The sequence below is a fragment of the Bombina bombina genome, chromosome 5 (assembly GCF_027579735.1).
Source record: "Bombina bombina isolate aBomBom1 chromosome 5, aBomBom1.pri, whole genome shotgun sequence".
Classification (NCBI taxonomy): Eukaryota; Metazoa; Chordata; class Amphibia; order Anura; family Bombinatoridae; genus Bombina; species Bombina bombina.
The window spans coordinates 451,202,457-451,224,824 of NC_069503.1; the positions used below are offsets into that span (position 1 = coordinate 451,202,457).

The 22,368-nt window shown below is 38.1% G+C and overlaps 1 protein-coding gene across 1 annotated transcript in view; it reads right to left on the minus strand.

Annotated features, from left to right (window-relative positions):
- The window catches only part of UPP1 (uridine phosphorylase 1), a 99,843-nt gene that overhangs the window by 70,955 nt on the left and 6,520 nt on the right, over window positions 1-22,368 (minus strand). The window contains exon 2 of the mRNA XM_053714321.1: window positions 21,699-21,760. Within this exon, the coding sequence (XP_053570296.1) occupies window positions 21,699-21,751 (53 nt within the window). The 5' untranslated portion in view covers window positions 21,752-21,760. The remainder of the gene's footprint in view (window positions 1-21,698; window positions 21,761-22,368) is intronic.

Sequence of the window (22,368 nt, forward strand, 5' to 3'; positions counted from 1 at the left end):
TTAACCCTACAAGCTCCCTACATGCTCCCTAATTAACCCCTTCACTGCTGCGCATAATACACGTGTGGTGCGCAGTGGCATTTAGCGGCCTTCTAATTACCAAAAAGCAACGTAAAAGCCATATATGTCTGCTATTTCTGAACAAAGGGGATCCCAGAGAAGCATTTAAAACCATTTGTGCAATAATTGCACAAGCTGTTTGTAAATAATTTCAGTGAGAAACCTAAAGTTTGTGAAAAAATTTGTGAAAAAGTGAACATTTTTTTTTATTTGATCGCATTTGGCGGTGAAATGGTGGCATGAAATATACCAAAATGGGCCTAGATCAATACTTTGGGATGTCTTCTAAAAATATATATATACATGTTAAAGGATATTCAGGGATTCCTGACAGATATCAGTGTCCCAATGTAACTAGCGCTAATTTTGAAAAAAAGTGGTTTGGAAATAGCAAAGTGCTACTTTTATTTAGTGCCCTATAACTTGCAAAAAAAGCAAAGAACATGTAAACATTGGGTATTTCTAAACTCAGGACAAAATTTAGAAACTATTTAGCATGGGTGTTTTTTGGTGGTTGTAGATGTGCAACAGATTTTGGGGGTCAAAGTTTGAAAAAATTGTTTTTTTTCCATTTTTTCCTCATATTTTATAATTTTTTTAATAGTAAATTATAAGATATGATGAAAATAATGGTATATTTAGAAAGTCCATTTAATGGCGATAAAAATGGTATATAATATGTGTGGGTACAGTAAATGAGTAAGAGGAAAATTACAGCTAAACACAAACACCGCAGAAATGTAAAAATAGCCTTGGTCCCAAACGGTCAACAAATGGAAAAGTGCTCTGGTCACTAAGGGGTTAAAAAAAAAGTGATAGCAAAAATACAAAAATATTTTTGGTATGTGAATGAATATATTCCTTGTCAATCTGCAAAGTATTCACTGCACTCTGGTTTCTCCCTTTCCTGTAACTCTATTTTTGGTATGTGAATATTTACATAGAGCAAATTATTTTAGTTTGTTAATTTAGTCCTGCATTTGTTGTACTATTATCCAATGTCTTAGTTCTAATGTTTTGTTAATTGCCATGTGATGCTCAATCCTTATCAATACTTGCTATTATTCAAAATGTATAGCTGTCTTATGACACAGTTTTAACCCCCTCCAACTTTTATTGTCTGTTTACTTAACATCTCACCCTGACCAGACCAGAATCTAACTTTCCAATTGGCCTTTCCAATTGTCTTTGATTAGCAATCAACTAAATTTAGTGGACTCACCTGACTGCCCTCCCTGCATATATTTCACACTAGTTTGGGCTGTGCATTGCACTAGCCTGTGTATTGCTATAACAACATATTTTCACATTTTCAAAGTGAACATTTTATAAGTGAGGTATTAACATTAGAATTATACAAGAATTAGGTGAACATTTTATAAGTGATGCATTAACATTAGAATTATACAAGAATTAAGTGAACATTTTATAAGTGAGGCATTAACAATAGATTTATACAAGAATTAAGTGAACATTTTATAAGTGAGGCATTAACATTAGAATTATACAAGAATTAAGTGAATATTTTATAAGTGAGGCATTAACATTAGAATTATACAAGAATTGAACAAGGATTGGGCAAGGGGCAAGACACAAGGCAAGTACTTCTGTAATATTATGTTTCATATACCTTTTTGTTTTCTTATGCAATTGCTACTGTAATTCTGTGTCTTATGTGTTTAACTGGTTCCCAATTTTGTAAAAATGCTCAATATATTCATATTCCTTTTTGCTACCTCTTGTCTCTATAACAAACTACATTATTGAATTACTCCTTCTCCCTCTCCACCTGCATTGTTCATTAGCCCATCTCTCTTAAACTCACCTTACTTTTGTACTCATGAACTTTACCTATTCCTAAACACTCTCTCTCCCCCCTACAGCTCGTATCAAAAGCAGTCTCACTACTGCAAATCTATATCTCATCTCATGTCACTCTCCCTCTTGCTTTTACTTACTGCTTATGACATCTCCCCTAATCCTGGTCCCCAACCACTGCCAAGCCGTGCACATCCATGTGTACCATTCCATAGACTCAGAAAAAAAACTCTGCAAACTTTGCTCACATTCCTCTTGCATTAAAAGTCACTACCCCTTTCACTTGCGCACTCTGGAACTCTCGCTCTGTTTGCAACAAGCTCACTTCTATACATGACCTCTTCTTCTCCCGCTCCCTCAACCTTCTGGCCCTAACAGAAACCTGGCTCTCTCCCCTAGACACAGCATCCACTGCTGCTCTGTCACATGGGGGTCTCCACTTCAGCCACACTCCTAGGTCTGGTAATAGACAAGGAGGTGGTGTAGGTATTTTACTTTCCTCTCGTTGCACCTTTCAACAAATACATCCCATCTCTTCCCTCACATTTCCCTCATTCGAAACCCACATGATTTGCTTATTCTCCCGTCTCTCTGTACGTGTTGCAGTCATATACCGACCCCCTGGCTCCTCAACTCAATTTCTAGATCACTTGGCTGCCTGGCTACCTTATTTCCTTTCCTCAGACACCCCTGCCCTCATTCTTGGTGACTTCAACATTCCCCTTAAAAATCCCACTGCCTCATCTGCAAAACAACTTCTGCAACTCACTTCCTCTTTCGGTCTGTCACAATGGACTGATTCTCCCACTCACAAAGATGGTCACTCTCTTGACCTGATCTTTAGCTTTCGATGCACTTGCTCTTAAACTTCACAAACTCCCCCTTTCCTCTTTCTGACCACCATCTCCTTACTTGCAACATATCATCCCTTCCTACAACTCTCCTTCCTTCTACTCCTCACACCAAACTTCACAGAAGCATTATGTCTTTAGATCAGCAACTGCTTGCTAATTCCCTCAAACCGCTCCTTGCATCCTTCTCCTCCTTTTCCTGCCCTGAACAATCTGCCACTATAATTCTACCCTTATATCCGTAATTGACAATCTCGCCCCTCTTACCATTGTTCAGAAATCACACACTCATCCTCAGCCCTGGCATACTCCTCTGACACGGTACCTACACAGATGTTCCCGTACTGCTGAACGGCACTGGAGAAAATCTCAGAGTTCAGCTGATTTTCTTCCTTACAAATTCATCTTGAACTCCTACTATTCTGCCCTTAATCTCCATAAGCAACACTACTTCTCTACTCTTATCTCTAATCTTTCTTCAAACCCAAAACGTCTGTTCTCCACTTTCAATACTCTCCTCCGTCCTCCCCCACATCCTAATACAACTTTTCTGTCAGCTCAAGACTTTGCCAGCCACTTCAATAACAAAATTGACTCCATCAGAAATTAAATCAGCTCTCAACATAATTCCATTCTCTCCCCCATTCAAATGCTCTCACCAACCACAACCCACATAACCTGAAACTCAGCTCATTCTCCCCTGTTAATGAGGAAGAAGTTTTGGCACTTATACTGCGCTCTCACCTCACTACCTGTCCCCTTGACCCTATCCCCTCTCAGCTACTCCCCTCCTTCTCTGCTACCCTTACCCCTATACTAACACACATTTTCAACCTCTCCCTCTGCACCAGCATATTTCCCTCATCGCTGAAACATGCACTGGTCGCACCTATCATCAAAAACCTTCCTTTGATCCTACCTCCCCATCCAAATACTGCCCTATTTCCCTCCTCCCTCTTGTCTCAAAGCTTCTCAAAAAACTAGTATATTCACTCCTATCCCATTTCCTTACGTTAAACTCCTTTCTTGACCCACTGCAATTTGGATTTCGTCCCCATCACTCCACATAGACAGCTATTGTTAAGGTTACCAACGACCTACTTACAGCAAAATCAAAGGGCCACTTCTCTCTGCTTATCCTCCTTGATCTGTCCACAGCCTTTGACACTGCTGACCACCCTCTTTTGCCCCAAACCCTCCAATCCTTCGGCATCTGGACACAGCCCTTTCGTGGCTCTCTTCCTACCTGTCAAACCGTACCTTTAGTGTAGCCTTCTCTGGGGCCTCCTCTGCCCGTCACTACTTTCTGTCGGAGTACCGCAAGGCTCTGTCCTCGGTCCCCTTCTCTTCTCAATCTAAACATCATCACTAGGTTCTCTAATAAAGTCCCACGATTTCCAATATCATTTGTATGCCGACAACACCCAAATCTACTTCTCTGCACCAGACCTATCTCCTTCCTTGCTAACCCGTGTCACTAACTGTCTTTCTCACATCTCTTCCTGGATGTCCTCTCACTACCTCAAGCTAAATCTCTCCAAAACTGAGCTCCTCATTTTCCCCCCTTCTTCAAAAATCTCCACCCCAATCTCTCTATAACTGTCGACAACTCCATCATTACCCCTACCCTGCATGCCCGATGTCTTGGTGTCACATTTTACTCAGATCTCTCTTTCACTCCTCACATTCAGTCCTTGGCTAAAGCCTGCCGCTTCCACCTTAAAAATATCTCTAAAATTAGACACTTCCTTACACAAGACACAACTAAGATTTTAATCCACTCTCTCATTCTTTCCCGCCTCGATTACTGCAACTCTGTCCTCTCTGGTCTCCCAACCTGCCGCCTAGCTCCTTTACAATCCATAATGAATGCCTCTGCCAGACTCATCTTCCTTACATGTCACTCTTCATCTGCTGCTCCTCTCTGCCAATCCCTTCACTCGCTTCCTCTTGCCTCTGGGATCAAACACAAAATTCTCACTCTGACATACAAAGCCCTCAATTGCACTGCTCCCCCTTATATCTCAGACCTTGTCTCCAGATACTCTCCCTCCCGTCCCCTTCACTCTGCTCATGACCTCCTACTCTCCTCCTCTCTGGTTATCTCATCGCACTCCCGTTTACAGGACTTCTCCAGACTAGCTCTTATCTTTTGGAACACTCTGCCTCGCCCCACAAGACTCTCCCCTATTTTTGAAAGCTTCAAGCGCTCCCTAAAGACTCTACTGTTCAGGGATGCTTACAACCTATGCTAACCTTACTTTATACCAGTTCCACTCCTCCATCGCTATCTCCTGAACCCCCTTAGCATGTAAGCCTAAGAGTCCAGCTGTTTGTAGATCACCTTCTTAAAGGATTCCAAAACTTTTGCTTTTTGTTCATACCTGGACCACAAATTTCATAATACAAACATTTATATATTATAAATTACTTACTTTTAAACTCCAAGGATGTTTCCTGACATAATAAAATTAAACTTTAATTTTCGATGATGATGTCATCAATCCCCACCCTCCAATATGGGTTGTGCACAATAAGAATAAATTTCCAACCGGATTGCGCTATCATGCATATAATTAAGTGACAATTTCGTCACCATGTGCATGCGTACTGTGATCCCTAAACTCGCTCATGCGTACTGCGACCCATGATCGTCCAAATCGTAAACAAAATAAATGTTTCATTAATTATTTGTTTGTAATTAATGTAAATAGGGTATTAATGCTCATTATTGGTAGGGAGATTCTCGCAGCGCACCGCTCTTACCTGCTCTGTACAGCTCTGCTATCGATACAGAGGGTCTGCTAGTTTGCTGCGAGTAACGTAAAGGTAGATTCAGCATATCGCGCATGCGCATCATCCGCTCTGCTATTGATACAGCGGGTCTGCGCATGTGCATCACGGCAATAATTCGCCATTTGTATAACCTGGGTTATCGGTCAGGATTAGACGATGGAAAGCATAGCCGGCGGTGGGTTTGGAAATAGTTTAATTTTACAAATTGGATTTCTACTAAACTGTAATTATTTGAAACAGAATGTAAATTACAAAATGATGTAAAATGTATACATTTTGCAATTGCATATAACTTTTTTGGGGGGTTTAGTGTCCCATTAAGAGCTGACTACAACAGTGCAACTCTTGGCAGGGCCCTCTACCCATTTGATCCCTATAACTGTTTTGTTGTACTCCCCCTTTGTTTATAGTGCTGCGGAATCTGTTAGCGCTCTACAAATAACCGATAATAATAATAATAATAATAATAATAATATTTTGGGTAAGTTCTCTGAAATTCCCAGTAGCAAAGGGGTTAAAAAGTTTTTACATCCATGCACATTTCAATTTTGACCTTTCTGTCCCTTTAACTTTCATATGTATGATAACAATTGTGGTCACATTGTCAGAAAGCCCACACTAAACAGAAATAAAATAATAATACTTATTTTACATTGATTTAGGCTGCTGTTTTTCAGTGTTTGGAATGTATACTTTTGAATGTGGTAGTCATAAAATGTTAATAATAGTGAAGTGAGGGAGTGCTTGTTTAGAACTCGGCAGTAGGAGATAGATTTCTGGTTGTTGCATTGGTAAAGCTAATTTCAGGGTTAAATAAAAATTCATTAAGATTTTAATCTCAGATTTGTATCTCCCCTATAATTTTAATTAATTTTGATTTAACCCTGAAATTAGTTTTACCAACGCACAACCAGAAATCTATCTCCTACTGACGTGTTCAAAAAAGAACGAAACAAGCTTGTCTAGTGAGTGATTTTTGTGTTGTTGCAATAATCCTGTTAAGGGATTGCTGTGTTAAAACAGTATTTGAAGCAAAAAACCTAAGATTTTGCATATCTAATTTGCATATTTTACACAGAATCCTCTGGTGCATTGGTAACATTGTATATGGAGTTTTACTGGGGAATCATAAGCGGGATACTTGCCTAGATGTGCTAATTTTCTATAAAAAAAAAATTATATTGATTTACTTTTGAGACATGGAGGATTTTAATCTCAGATTTTTATCTCCACCATAATTTTAATGAATTTAAACTTAAAATAGACATGTATTTGACGCATAGGTGCGTATATGTATATGTGTGTGAGAGTGAAAGAGATACTAAATGGAGATTGTGCATGCAGCCATATCATTTATATAAAACCTAAGGAAATAGGATAACATAAACACACTTCCCTTCTTTCAATTTAGGGTTATAAAATAATAGTAAGTTGTAATTATTCTACATGCATCATGTTCTGTCTACTTAAAAAAAAATCCATAAAGAGGAGGAAATGCGACAGATGCCAGGTGGGACAGCAGTGAGGGTGTCCTTTGGGAATGAGCTATAATTAACATAAGATAAGCACATGTAAAAAGCAGCTCCTTTACACAAGAGGGGGGAAGGAACACACATTACATTACCCAGAACTCAAGCAGTCACACACATATATAGATAGCACTTAGAGGTTGGGTAGGAATGCAGAAGGTACATAACAGAGTTTAACCCTGAATAATGTGAGTTTTCTAATTCTCAGAACTGGAAATGCACACTGCAAGCTTCTCAGGGCTAACTTTGCGATTGGGCCTCTGCATATGTTATCAGATAACAACTGTAAAACAGTGCAGGGTATGCTAACATAATCTTAATAATAAATAAATAATACATCTTGCACTATTGGGCAGCAGTTTTGCAAGAATGTTATCCATTTGCAAGAGCGCTAGTTGGCAGCATTTTTTTTCTGCATGCATTATAAAAATAATGCTCAATTTACTTTTGTTATCCTTTGTTGAAAAGCAGAACTACATAGATTTAGGAGCAGCAATGCACTACTGGGAGCTAATTGTATTATTGGTCGCTACACACATGTGCCACTTGTCATTGTCTCACCACATGTAGCCAGCTAGATCCCAGTGCACTGCTGCTCTGAAGCTGACTTCAACTATGTGTTTAACCCATTTGTAGGGGGCTAAACAGAAGATAATATGTTAGCAACAGTGCAATAATAAAATCATCTAACAAATTACAGTATTTTATTTTTACACAGTGATTAAAGCAGCTAGGGGTGAGGCTTTTATAAAAAAAAAAATCTCAACTGTATTTGCTTGGAGTTAAATTAGTTAATAAACTGATTACTGAGTAGCAAACAATAAGCTCTAAAGTCTGGCATGTCTCCTACAGAAAGGACTTTCTTCAGTTCTGATCACCACTGCTAGGCACAGAAAAAAGAGCACCTAACCTCAGTGGCACAAAGAGAGAACTACATTGGGTGCATGGTACAAACAGATAATCTATTTAGAGTGGTAAATATTAGCAAATTAAACTAGGGCTGTAAAGAAACCAAGTTACCAGTGATTAATACTTATGAGATTGTGCCTGAGAAAATGTGAGGGAGAAAATGTGTGAGGAAACATGTGAAAAAAAGAAACCGGAGCTTGCATAATGGAAAAAAATAGTATACAGTTGCAAGAAAAAGTATGTGAACCCTTTGGAATGATATGGATTTCTGCACAAATTGGTCATAAAATGTGATCTGATCATCATCTAAGTCACAACAATAGACAATCACAGTCTGCTTAAACTAATAGCACACAAAGAATGAAATGTTGCCATGTTTTTATTGAACACACCATGTAAACATTCACAGTGCAGGTGGAAAAAGTATGTGAACCCCTAGACTAATGACATCTCCAAGAGCTATTTGGAGTGAGATGTCAGCCAACTGGAGTCCAATCAATGAGATGAGATTGGAGGTGTTGGTTACAGCTGCCCGGCCCTATAAAAAACACACACCAAAACTGGGTTTGCTTTTCACAAGAAGCATTACCTGATGGATGTGATCGATGCCTCGCACAAAAGAGCTCTCAGAAGACCTATGATTAAGAATTGTTGACTTGCATAAAGCTGGAAAGGGTTATAAAAGTATCTCCAAAAGCCTTGCTGTTCATCAGTCCACAGTAAGACAAATTGTCTATAAATGGAGCAAGTTCAGCACTGCTGCTACTCTCCCTAGAAGTGGCCGTCCTCTAAAGATGACTGCAAGAGCACAGACTGCTCAATGAGGTGAAGAAGAATCCTAGAGTGTCAGCTAAAGACTTACAAAAGTCACTGGCAAATGCTAACATCCCTGTTAGCGAATCTACAATACGTAAAACACTAAACAAGAATGGATTTCATGGGAGGATACCACAGAGGAAGCCACTGCTGTCCAAACAAAACATTGCTGCACGTTTACAGTTTGCACAAGAGCACCTGGATGTTCCACAACAGTACTGGCAAAATATTCTGTGGACAGATAAAACCAAAGTTGAGTTGTTTGGAAGAAACACACAACACTATGTGTGGTGAAAAAGAGGCACAGCACACCAACATCAAAACGTCATCCCAACTGTGAAGTATGGTGGTGGGAGCATCATGGTTTGGGGCTGCTTTGCTGCGTCAGGGACTGGACGGATTGCTATCATCGAAGGAAAAATGAATTCCCAAGTTTATCAAGACATTTTTGCAGGAGAACTTAAGGCCATCTGTCTACCAGCTGAAGCTCAACAGAAGATGGGTGTTGCAACAGGACAATGACCCAAAGCATAGAAGTAAATCAACAACAGAATGACTTAAACAGAAGAAAATACGCCTTCTGAAGTGGCCCAGTCAGAGTCCTGACCTCAACCCGATTGAGATGCTGTGGCATGACCTCAAGAAAGTGATTCACACCAGACATCCCAAGAATATTGCTGAACTGAAACAGTTCTGTAAAGAGGAATGGTCAAGAATTACTCCTGACCGTTGTGCATGTCTGATCTGCAACTACAGGAAACGTTTGGTTGAAGTTATTGCTGCCAAAGGAGGTTCAACCAGTTATTAAATCCAAGGGTTCACATACTTTTTCCACCTGCACTGTGAATGTTTACATGGTGTGTTCAAAAAAAACATGGCAACATTTCATTCTTTGTGTGTTATTAGTTTAAGCAGACTGTGATTGTCTATTGTTGTGACTTAGATGATGATCGGATCACATTTTATGACCAATTTGTGCAAAAATCCATATCATTCCAAAGGGTTCACATACTTTTTCTTGCAACTGTATATATATACTTCTGGTATCTGGAGTGAATAAATACTTTCAAACACGGCAGCCCACCACCTTTGATAAAGCCTTTACAGGTGAAACGCATCAGGGGAGTTGTGTGGGATGAGGGGGTCCCTATTTGTGTACATTTTAACAGTTATTCGAACATTGTTGCTTTAATGTTATCATCCCAAAGGGGTAACAATAGACATTTATTAACTAGCTTAGTAAGCTTACTAATTCTGAGTAGTCTCAGCGTCTGTCAGTAGGACAATAATAGTCACACTGGGGTATATCTATCAAGCTCCGAACGGAGCTTGACGGCCCGGTTTCTGGCGAGTCTTCAGACTTGCCAGAAACACAAGTTATGGAGCAGTGGTCACAAAGACCGCTGCTCTATAACCCTGTCTGTCTGCTCTGAGCAGGCAGACAGGAATCGCTGGAATTCAACCCGATCTAGTACGATCGGGTTGATTGACACCCCCTGCTGACGGCCCATTGGCCGTGAGTCTGCAGGGGGCGGCGTTGCACCAGCAGCTCTTGTGAGCTGAATACGGAGAGCGTAGTGCTCTCCGCATTCAGTGATGTCTTGCGGGCCTGATCCGCACTGTCGGATCAGGTCCGCAAGACATTTGTTAAATTGCCTCTATATGTTAATTTAACGCACGCTGGTTGCAGACGTTACTTGAGCTTATGATCACTGTTGTGGTGGCAATTACATGCTAACTGAATATTTACTAGCAGAAAAGCACATAATAACTGCTATAATTGTAGCGCATGATTGTGGTTGAATATTATTGTGGTTGAAAATTATTGTGGTGACAATCATATACTAAAGGAATAGTTACTAACAGAAGCGCATATAATGTATATAATTGCATCACATGATTCTGGCAAACAATACAAAACCACAATAGGTCTAGGTGTTTGAGTCACACTGTTTTATACCACTTACCAGTGGATCTGATCCTTTATACAAGAGAATTAAATACGGAAAGGATATGTGAATTAACACCAACCTAATTCATTTTAAGTACAAAGCAATATTGGACAGGCCAACTCATTATTAGATAAACTTCTAGTAACGATCAGAAAATTTACATACCATAAGACGGCTGTGTGAAGCTGCCCCCCCTACTATCGGCACAAATAAAAAATCCACAGTTTTTCGTTAGTGCTACGTTTGTGCTGTTTTGTACCGCAAAAATTAAGATGTGTGCTGCTTTTATTTTTAAGATACTAGCAATTGTTTTTTTGCGTTATTACAGATTAAATAAAGGTCACCAAAGGTCACCCAGCCCCCCTATAACAGCCAAAAGACATGAAACAGGGCTGCTTGGTTAGTGCTACGTGTGTGCTGGTTTGTGCCTTTAAATCTCTGTTCTATCATGTTTTGTTTTTGACTTATTAGTGATTTTATAAAGGTCACCAAAGGTCACCCAGCCCCTCTACAGCAGCCAAAACACATGAAACCGGCTGGTGGGTTAGTGCTGCGTTTGTGCTGTTTAAATCTCTGTTCTCATTTCTTTTTGATTTATTAACAATTTAATGAAGGTCACCAAAGGTCACCCTGCCCCCCTACAACAGTCAAAAGACATGAAACGGGCTGGTTGGTTAGTGCTACATGTGTGCTGGTTTGTACTGTTATTTGTGCTGCTTTGGTTTTTTAGTTATAACAGTTTGTTTTTTTGTCAATGAAAATGATGTAACCCGCCATCCAACTCGCCTCAGCTGTATAAAGTTGGCACTCCATGTTTTTAAAATGTGAATAAAAATATACCATTCATTTGTGCTGTGTTTCTGCTGATTTGTGCTCAAAAATTTACATGAGTGCCAGTTTTGGACATATAAGCATTATATATGATCAAACTCCGCCCATTTTGCACTCCACATTTTAAAATTTTAAAAACAAACATAACATTTGTTTGTGCTGAGATTCTGTTGATTTGTGCTAAAAAAGATGAACATGTGTGCTGGTTTGGGTTTGTTGCGCAAAATCGAACATTTGTGCCAGTTTTGTTTTTGAAATATTGAGCATTATATATGATCAAACTCAGCCCACTTTGCACCACACATTATTACATTTTAAAAGCAAATATACTATTTGTTTGTGCTGCATTTGTGCTGATTTGTGCCACAAAAAAAAGTATGTTTGTGCCAATTTGGTTTTTGAAATATTGAGCATTATATTTGATCAAACTCTGCCCACTTTGCACCACACATTATTACATTTTAAAAACAAATATACCATTAGTTTGTGCTGTGATTCTGCTGATTTGTTTTTAAAAAAAATTAACGATTGTGCCGGTTTGGTTTTGGAAATATTGAGCATTATATTTGATCAAACACCGTCCACTTTACAATCAATGTTATTAAATTTCTCCTAACTAAGACCCAAAGTTTTAGACGTAGACTGTTGTCTACCTACTCCAGCTTGCTTTTATTTGTGTAAATGGTCTTTTAATATGCAGGGGAGAGGGGGATTTGCTCTTTTTGTTTTCCAGACCATTTCAGCAGGTGTCTCAGCCTAAGCATTTTATCAGTGCTAAACTGGGAGCTTCTATCTAAGTAAGATTTTAAAAGGTTTTACACTGGATTTTTATATCAGTATCGGTGCATATTATTCTTTATAGTAATGTCTATTACATGAAATTATATGAAAATTGGTGTATACTGTCCCTTTAATAACTTGAAGAAAAAAAAGACACAACAGATTTAAACAGCACAAATGTGGCACTAACATACAAACACTGAACAAGCAAATGTTATATTTGTTTTTAAAATTTTATAAGGTGAGGTGCAAAGTGGCCGGAGTCTGATCAAATATAATAATAAATATTTCCAAAACCAAACTAGCACAAATGTACATTTTTCTTTTTATTGGGGTACCTTGCATTCCTATTGGCTGAAAATGTCAAATCAGCCAATAGGATGAAAAATGATTAAATCCTATTAGCTGATTTGAACAGCCAATAGGATTTAAGCAGCTCTCATCCTATGGGCTGATTTGAAATTTTCAGTCAATAGGAATGCAAGGTACCCTAATGTAATAGGGGTTCCTCACGTTCAATCTTCAGTGTGCATGAAGAGGATCCTCCACGTCGGATGTCTGCGCCACCACCGACCCGCCTACACTCCGCGCCACCTGGATGAAGATTGAAGATAGTCCCGTGCTGGAAGAAGACCTTCGCTGTCTGGATGAAGACTTTTTTCCGCCTGGAAGAAGATGGATGTCCGGACTTCAGGGATGGTGAGTACTTATTTCGGGTTTAGTGGGTAGATTAGGTTTTTTTTAATTTAATTTTTTTATTTTTGTGGGGTTGGGTGGGTGAGGGGTTGTATTGTTAGGGGGACTTTGTTTTTGTTTTTTTAGAAAAAGAGCTGATCGCTTTAGGGCAATGCCCTACAAAAGGCCCTTTTAAGGGCTATTGATAGTTTATTCTTAGATTAGGGGGTGCTTTTATTTTGGGGTGGCTTTTTTGTTTTTAAGGGGGTATTAGAATAGGAAAAACTTTTTTATTTTGGATAATTTAGTTTGTTATTTTTTGTAATCTTAGCTTTTTTATTTTTTGTAATTTTAGATATTTTTAAGTGTACTGTTATTTTTTTTTTTATTTTGAGTAAGGGTAGTTTTTTTTCAGTAATGTTATTGTTTTTAAAGTAATTTAGTTTTGCTTTTTTTTGTAAATGTTTATTATTTTATAATGTTTATTTTATGTTAGTGTATTGTAATTAGTTGTTAACTTAGGGGCTGTTAGGTTAGGGGGCTTAGTTATTAGTTTAATACTTTGCATTGTGCGGGGTTGGCGGTTCAGGTGTTAATAGGTTAATTAGGTAGTTTGCGTTGTGGGGGGTTGGCGGTTTAAGTGTTAATCGGTTAATTAGGTATTTTGCAAAGTGGGGGTTGGCAGATTAGGGGTTAATAACTTTCAGCTAGATTACAAGTTTGGCGTTATGAGTGAAAAAGTATCGTTATGGCCCATAACAATGCTTTTTCCCTACCGCTGCTATTACAAGTCTTATCAGAATAGCTGTACGGAAAACTTTTTTTGCGATAATGCAACGTTTTTAATGGGACTCCCATAGCGCCGGTATTCCGAGTTTTGCTGTGAGGCCAAAAAGTGAGCGGTACAGCCTAAAATGACAAGATCCGTACCACCATCTAAAGTCAGAAGATATGAGTTTTACGCTACAAAGCTGTACAATAAAACTCATAACTAAAGTGTTAAAAAGTACACTAACACCCATAAACTACCTATTAACCCCTAAACCGAGGCCCTCCTGCATCACAAACACTATAATAAAATTATTAACCCCTAATCTGCCGCTCCAGACATCGCCGCCACTTAAAAAATGTATTAACCCATATTCCGCCACTTCCCGACATCGTCGCCACTATAATAAACCTATTAACCCCTACACCGCCACCATCCTGCATCGCAAACACTATTTAAATATTATTAACTCCTATTCTGCCATCTGATAACACCGCAGCTATAAAACCTATTAACCCCTAAACCTAACCTAATTAGGGGTTAATAAATTTATGTAGGTGGCGGCGACATTTGGGGCGGCAGATTAGGGGTTAATAAGTGTAGGTAGGTGGCGGCGACATTGGGGCGGCAGATTAGGCGTTAATAAATTTATGTAGGTGGTGGCGACATTGGGGGCGGCAGATTAGGGGTTAATAAGTGTAGGTAGGTAGGTGGCGGCGATATTGGGGGCGGCAGATTAGGGGTTAATAAGTGTAGGTAGGTGGCGGCGACAACGTTGGGGGCGGCAGATTAGGTGTTAATAACTTTATGTAGGTGGAGGCGGCAGATTAGGGGTTGATAAGTGTAAAGTAGGTATTGATGTCGGGGGCAGCAGATTAGGCTGTTTAGACGTGGGATTTATGTTAGGGTGTTAGGTTTAAACATACATTTTTTTCCCCCATAGACATCAATGGGGCTGCATTATGGAGCTTTTTATTCCGCAATTGCAGGTGTTAGGCTTTTTTTTAGCCGGCTCTCCCCATTGATGACTATGGGGGAAATCGCGTACGAGCACGTCAAAACACTGCTTGTATTTGGGTGAGGTATGGAGCTCAACGCAACCATATCGCCCGCACAAGCCATTTTTTTTGCAAACCTGTAATAGCAGCTCTATGAAGGGTGAGCGGTGAAAATAACGTACAAGTAATTAGCGAGCCAGCCATAATGCAAAACTCGTAATCTGGCTGCTTATTAGGTACTTTGCCTTGTGGGGGGATGGCGGATTAGGGGATAATAACTTTATTAGGTACTTTGTGATGTGGGGGTTGGCGTATTAGAGGTTATTACAGTTATTAGTTATTGCTGTGGGGGATGGCGTATTAGGGGTGGATATTGTGCATGCGTTACGTGCATGTTAAGGCTTCCAGGGAGTTACGGTACTTTCATACTCAGCGCAAGTCTTGTTGCGCCTGCCTATGTGTGGCAAGGTTAAAATGGAGTAAAATGTCTTCATTCTCGCTGCGTAAGTCCTTGCGCTGAATATGTGATACCAACTCGCAACACCGGTTCTATGTTAGTTTATGGGAGTAAAAACTAAGGGCGACGTGTGAAATATGTGTGTGTAATTTGTATGTGGCGCCGTATATGTGATCACTAGATCTGACTAAAAATTGTCGACGCCGGGTTTTGCGCCCGACACCGCTTATGTAATCTTGCCCTGGAGTGCCAACTTTACACAGCTGAGGCGAATTTGATGGCGGGTTACATAATTTTCGCTCACAAAAAAAACTGTTATAACTAAAAAACCAAAGCAGTACGAATAAAGATTTTCGCCTAGATTACGAGTCTTGCGTTAGCCTTAAAAAGGCTGCTTTTTAATGCCCGCTGGTATTATGAGTCAGGCAGGTACAGGTGTACCGCTCACTTTTTTTTCCGCGATTTTAGCATACCGCAAATCCACTTACGTCAATTGCGTATTCTATCTTTATAATGGGATTTTCGAAATGCCGGTATTACGATCGCTGGAAAAACTGAGCTTTACACGCTCTCCTGGCAAGACTCCTAACGCATTTTAAAGTCAGCAGTTAAGAGTTTTAAGGGTTAATGCCAGAACATAAAGCTCTTAACTAAAGTGCTAAAAAGTACACTAAAACCCATAAACTACCTATTAACCCCTAAACCAAGCCCCCCCCCCCCCCTACATCGCAAACACTATAATAAAATTATTTAACCCCTAATCTGCCGACCGGACATCACCGCCACTGTAATAAATATATTAACCCCTAAACCACCGCACTCCCGCCTCCCAAACACTAGTTAAATTTTATTAAACCCTAATCTGCCGTCCCTAACATCGCCGACACCTACCTACATTTATTAACCCCTAATCTGCCACCCACAACGTCGCCGCTACTATATTAAATGTATTAACCCCTAAACCTAAGTCTAACCCTAACCCTAACCCCCCTAACTTAAATATAATTTAAATTAAATGAAATCTAAATAAATTTACTATTATTAAATAAATTATTCCTATTTAAAACTAAATACTTACCTATAAAATAAACCCTAAGATAGCTACAATATAACTAATGGTTACATTTGTATCTATCTCAGGATTTATTTTTATTTTACAGGCAAGTTTGTATTTATTTTAACTAGGTACAATAGTTATTAAATAGTTATTAACTATTTAATAGCTACCTAGTTAAAATAAGTACAAATTTACCTGTAAAATAAACCCTAACCTAAGTTACAATTACACCTAACACTACACTATAATTAAATTAATTACCTAAACTACCTACAATTAATTACAATTAAATAAAATAAACTAAATTACAGAAAATAAAAAAGAAATTACAATTTTTTAAACTAATTACACGTAATCTAATCCCCCTAATAAAATAAAAAAGCTCCCCAAAATAAAAAAATTCCCTACCCTATACTAAATTACAAAAAGCCCTTAAAAGGGATTTTTGTGGGGCATTGCCCCAAAGTAATCAGCTCTTTTACCTGTAAAAAAAAATACAATACCCCCCACCAACATTAAAACCCACCACCCATACACCCAAACCCTACTCTAAAACCCACCCAATCCCCCCTTAATAAAACCTAACACTACCCCCTTAAAGATCACCCTACCTTGAGCTGTCTTCACCTAGCCGGGCACAAGTGGACCTCCAGACCGGCAGAAGTCTTCATCCGATCCAGCCAGAAGAGGAGATCCAGACCGGCAGAAGTCTTCATCCAGGCGGCATCTTCTATCTTCTTCCATCCAGAGCGGAGCAGGTCCATCTTGAAGACATCCGACGCGGAGCATCCTCTTCCATCCAACTGCGACTGAAGAATGAAGGTTCCTTTAAGTGACGTCATCCAAGATGGCGTCCCTTCAATTCCGATTGGCTGATAGAATCCTATCAGCCAATCGGAATTAAGGTAGGAAAAATCCTATTGGCTGATGAAAACAGCCAATAGGATTGAAGTTCAATCCTATTGGCTGATCCAATCAGACAATAGGATTGAGCTCACATTCTATAGGGCTGATTGTCTTCAAGATGGACCCGCTCCGCTCCGGATGGAAGAAGATAGAAGATGCCGCCTGGATGAAGACTTCTGCTGGTCTGGATGTCCTCTTATGGCCGGCTGGGTGAAGACAGCTCAAGGTAGGGTGATCTTCAAGGGGGTAGTGTTAGGTTTTATTAAGGGGGGATTGGGTGGGTTTTAGAGTAGGGTTGGGTGTGTGGGTGATGGGTTTTAATGTTGGGGGTATTGTATTTTTTTTTACAGGTAAAAGAGCTGATTACTTTGGGGCAATGCCCCGCAAAAAGCCCTTTTAAGGGCTATTTGTAATTTAGTATAGGGTAGGGAATATTTTTATTTTGGGGGGCTTTTTTATTTTATTAGGGAGGTTAGATTAGGTGTAATTAGTTTAAAAATTTGTAATTTCTTTTTTATTTTCTGTAATTTAGTGTTTTGTTTTTTGTAATTTAGTTTATTTAATTTAATTGTAATTAATTGTAGGTAGTTTAGGTAATTCATTTAATTATAGTGTAGTGTTAGGTGTAATTGTAACTTTGGTTAGGGTTTATTTTACAGGTAAATTAGCACTTATTTTAACTAGGTAGCTATTAAATAGTTAATAACTATTTAATAACTATTGTACCTAGTTAAAATAAATACAAACTTGCCTGTAAAATAAAAATAAACCCTAAGATGGCTACAATGTAACTATTAGTTATATGGTAGATAGCTTAGGGCTTATTTTATAGGTATTTAGTTTTAAATAGGAATAATTTATTTAATTATGGTAAATTTATTTAGATGTATTTAAATTATATTTAAGTTAGGGGGTGTTAGGGTTAGATTTAGATTTAGGGGCTAATAAATTTAATATAGTGGCGGCGACGTTGAAGGGAGATTATGGGTTAATAATATTATGCAGGTGGCGACAATGTCGGGGGAGGCAGATTAGGGGTTAATAAGTGTAAGATTAGGGGTTCATAGGGATAATGTAGGTGGCGGCGGTGTCCGGAGCGGCAGATTAGGGGTTAATAATAAAATGCAGGTGGCGATGATGTCGGCATATTGGGGGTAAATAAGTGTAAGATGGGTGTTTAGACTCGGGGTTCATGTTAGGGTGTTAGATGTAGACATAAATTTTCTTTCCCCATAGGAAACAATGGGGCTGCGTTAGGAGCTGAACGCTGCTTTTTTGCAGGTGTTAGATTTTTTTTCAGCCAGCTCAGCCCCATTGTTTCCTATGGGGAAATCGTGCACAAGCACGTTCAGCCAGCTTACCAAACCGTAAGCAACACTGGTATTGAGGTGAGATGTGGAGCTAAATTTTGCTCAACGCTCACTTTTCTGAGGCTGACGCCGGCTTGCAGAAAATTCGTAATACCAGCGTTGTCTTAAGTGAGCGGTAAGAAAAAAAGGCTCGTTAGCACCGCACACCATTACCAACAAAAACTCGTAATCTAGCCGTTTATTTGCACAAACCGGCACAAACACAGCACTAACCAACCAGCCAAGTTTCATATGTTTTGGCTGTTGTAGGGGGGCTGGGTGACCTTTAGTGACCCTTATTAAATCATTAATAAATCAAAAACTAAATGAGATAAGAACAGAGATTTAAACAACACATACCAGCACAAATGCAGCACTAACCAACCAGACAGTTTCATATCTTTTGGCTGTTGTAGGGGGCTCGATGACCTTTGGTGACATTTATTTAATCTGTAATAACTCAAAAAACTATTGCAATTATCTTAAAAATAAAAGCAGCACAAATCTAGGTGGGGTTAGCACAAATCAGCATACACTCTGAACAAACAAATGGTATGGTTTTTCTTTAAATGTAATAATGTGTGGTGCAAAGTGGGCGGAGTTTGATCATATATAATGCTCAATATTTCAAAAACGAAACTGGCACAAATCAGCACAAAGGCTGCACATACAAATGGTATATTTGTTTTTAAATTTTTAGAATGTGGGTTGCAAAGTGGGCAGATTTTGATCAAATATAATAATCAATATTTCCAAAACCAAACCAGCACAAACATTAATTTTTTTAGCACAAATCAACAGAATCTCAGCAGAAACGAATGATATGTTTGTTTTTAAAATTTAATAATGTGGAGTGCAAAGTGGGTGGAGTTTGAGCATATATAATGCTTTATATGTGCAAAACAAAACTGGCACTAATGTTCATATTTTCCCACAAATTAGCAGAAATACAGCACAAATAAAAAAATTACATAGTTTACACGGACAAAAAACAAACTGTTATAACTAAAAGACCAAAGCAGCACAAATAAAGATTTTAACGGCACAAACCGGAACTAACGCGGCACTAACCAACCAGACAGTTTCATGTGTTTTGGCTGTTGTAGGGGGGCTGGGTGACCTTTGTTGACCTTTATTAAATGGCTAATAAGTCAAAAATGAAACAAGATAGAACAGACATTTAAACGGCACAAACCAGCACAAATGTAGCACTAACCAACCAGCCCGGTTTCATGTCTTTTAGCTGTTGTATGGGGGCTGGGTGTTCTTTGTTGACCTTTATTTAATCTGTAATAACTCAAAAAACAATTGTTATTATCTTAAAAATATAGTAATAAGTAAATAGTAGAAAAACCTAGAAACCCTACAGAAGGCAGACAACAGATTTAGAAATGAAATGAGAGAAAGTAAAAATGGTTTTAAAATGTATTACATTTTTTATTGTAAAATAGATGTTCTGTACTGAGGGAAAAACCCAAATTTTTGTTATACTTGTAATGCGTGTCCACCAATAAAGCAGAGAGAGTTCTCATATATATATATATATATATATATATATATATATACACAGGTGGCCCTCGTTTTACAACGGTTCAATTTACACCGTTTCAGAATAACAACCTTTTTTCCCAGTCATGTGACTGCTATTGAAAAGCATTGAGAAGCAGTGCATTGATTAAAATAGCCAGTAGGTGGAGCTGTCCGCTTGTGTTGCAGCAAAGCCAAGCAAGCTGAAATTAATCAGTTTAACCAGACCTGAGCTATCGAGCAGATTTCAAAGGAACAAGATCTTCCTGTCTATAAATCAGTCCAGTTTGGAATGCATAGAAAGAACTGTTTGCAGAAAAATGCAAGTGAAGTCTGTGTTGTGTGATTATTTTATTAGGTTTATAATGCTGTTAGCAAATGTTTTTGTTCATTTAACTTAGTTTAATTATATATTCTGTGTTGTGTGATTATTTTATTACGTTTATAATGCTGTTTAGCATTTAAAGTCTTCATTTCAAAGCTTTAAAAAAAATGTATTAGGTGTTACTTATGACAATTTTGAGAGGGGCCTGGAACCTATCTTCCTCACTTCCCATTGACTTACATTATAAACTGGGTTTCAATTTACAACGGTTTTCGATTTACAACCATTCCTTCTGGAACCTAACCCCGGCGTAAACTGAGGGCTACCTGTATGTATATATATATATATATATATATATATATATATATATATATATATATATATATACACACACACACACACACACAATAGGATAGTCCACATACTCACCTTATAATACATCCACTAGGGTGCAGGCCACAGAAATTCAATAATCCATAGATTTGACCACACTCACTGGATTTGCAAAGTGTTTATTTTCTTTACAAATCGAGTGAGTGTGGTCAAAGCTATGGAATATATATATATATATATATATATATATATATATATATACACACACACACACACACTCCCTTAAAGGGACACTGTACCCCAAAAATTTCTTTTGTGATTCAGATTGAGCATGAAGTTTTAAGCAACTTTCTAATTTACTCCTATTATCAAATTTTCTTCATTCTCTTGGTATCTTTATTTGAAATGCAAGAATGTAAGTTTAGATGCCGGACCATTTTTGGTGAACAACCTGGGTTGTCCTTGCCGATTGGTGGATAAATTCATCCACCAATAAAAAAGTGCTGTCCAGAGTACTGAAACCAAAAAAAAGCTTAGATGCCTTCTTTTTCAAATAATGATAGCAAGAGAATGAAGAAAAATTGATAATAGGAGTAAATTAGAAAGTTGCTTAAAATTGCATGCTCTGAATTACAAAAGAAAAAAATTTGGGCTCAGTGTCCCTTTAATTACATTATATATAACTATATATTTTGCATGTGGTGAAAATAACAAAAATATAAAGCACATAACTATGTTCATTTGGTCTTAATGTGTTCTTCAGAATTCAAGTATAAACTTTAGAAAAGCTTCATTAGAAGAAACAGTGCAAGCAGAGACTTCATCCTTTATGGCAATCACATTTATAGCATTTATGATCAAATGGCTTATCCAACCACTATACAGTTTTATAGAGGGGTATAGAACCAACCCCATCAGTAATAGCTGCACAACCTTTGTAAGCATGCCTGGAATACCTACTTTGATGTTGACTCTTCATCTTGCAGCTTCTTAGGTTCAAGCACTGTTGCCATTTTTAAACCCTGAAAGTAAAATCCAATTAAAATTAATGCTGTATTTCTACGACAAATCACTATGAGTCTACTTAGAAATCAGCACAATTTAAAATGTAATTGCAACATAATAAATATTAGCTTCTAGTGTAATTAGGAAACAATAATCGGATGAAACAAGACTGATCAATAAAAGTAAAAAAATATATAAATGATCTAACCCATAAACGTGATAATGCTGGACATGATCTACTAACGAATATTCAGAATGAGAGCAAACAATTCTTATGATGTGTGCGGTCCTTTAAAGATTAACTTGGCAGTAGTATATTAGAATTGCATTTTTAGTTTGTAATCTGCTGTTTCTAAACCAGTTAAATATTAAGGTTTAGACATTGTTTAATCAGTGATATGAATAAAGCTTATGATCCCTGTTGCTGACACATAATAGCTTACTGTTAAATAAAATCATCTAAAACAAATATTAAAACATATGGTTCAGGTCATTAAATTGCAAATGTTAAATGTACAGGAAAAACCCAATATTTAAAGGGATGCTGTACCCAAACATTTTCTTTCGTGATTCAGATTGAGCATGAAATTTTAAGCAACTTTCTAATTTACTCCTATTATCAAAT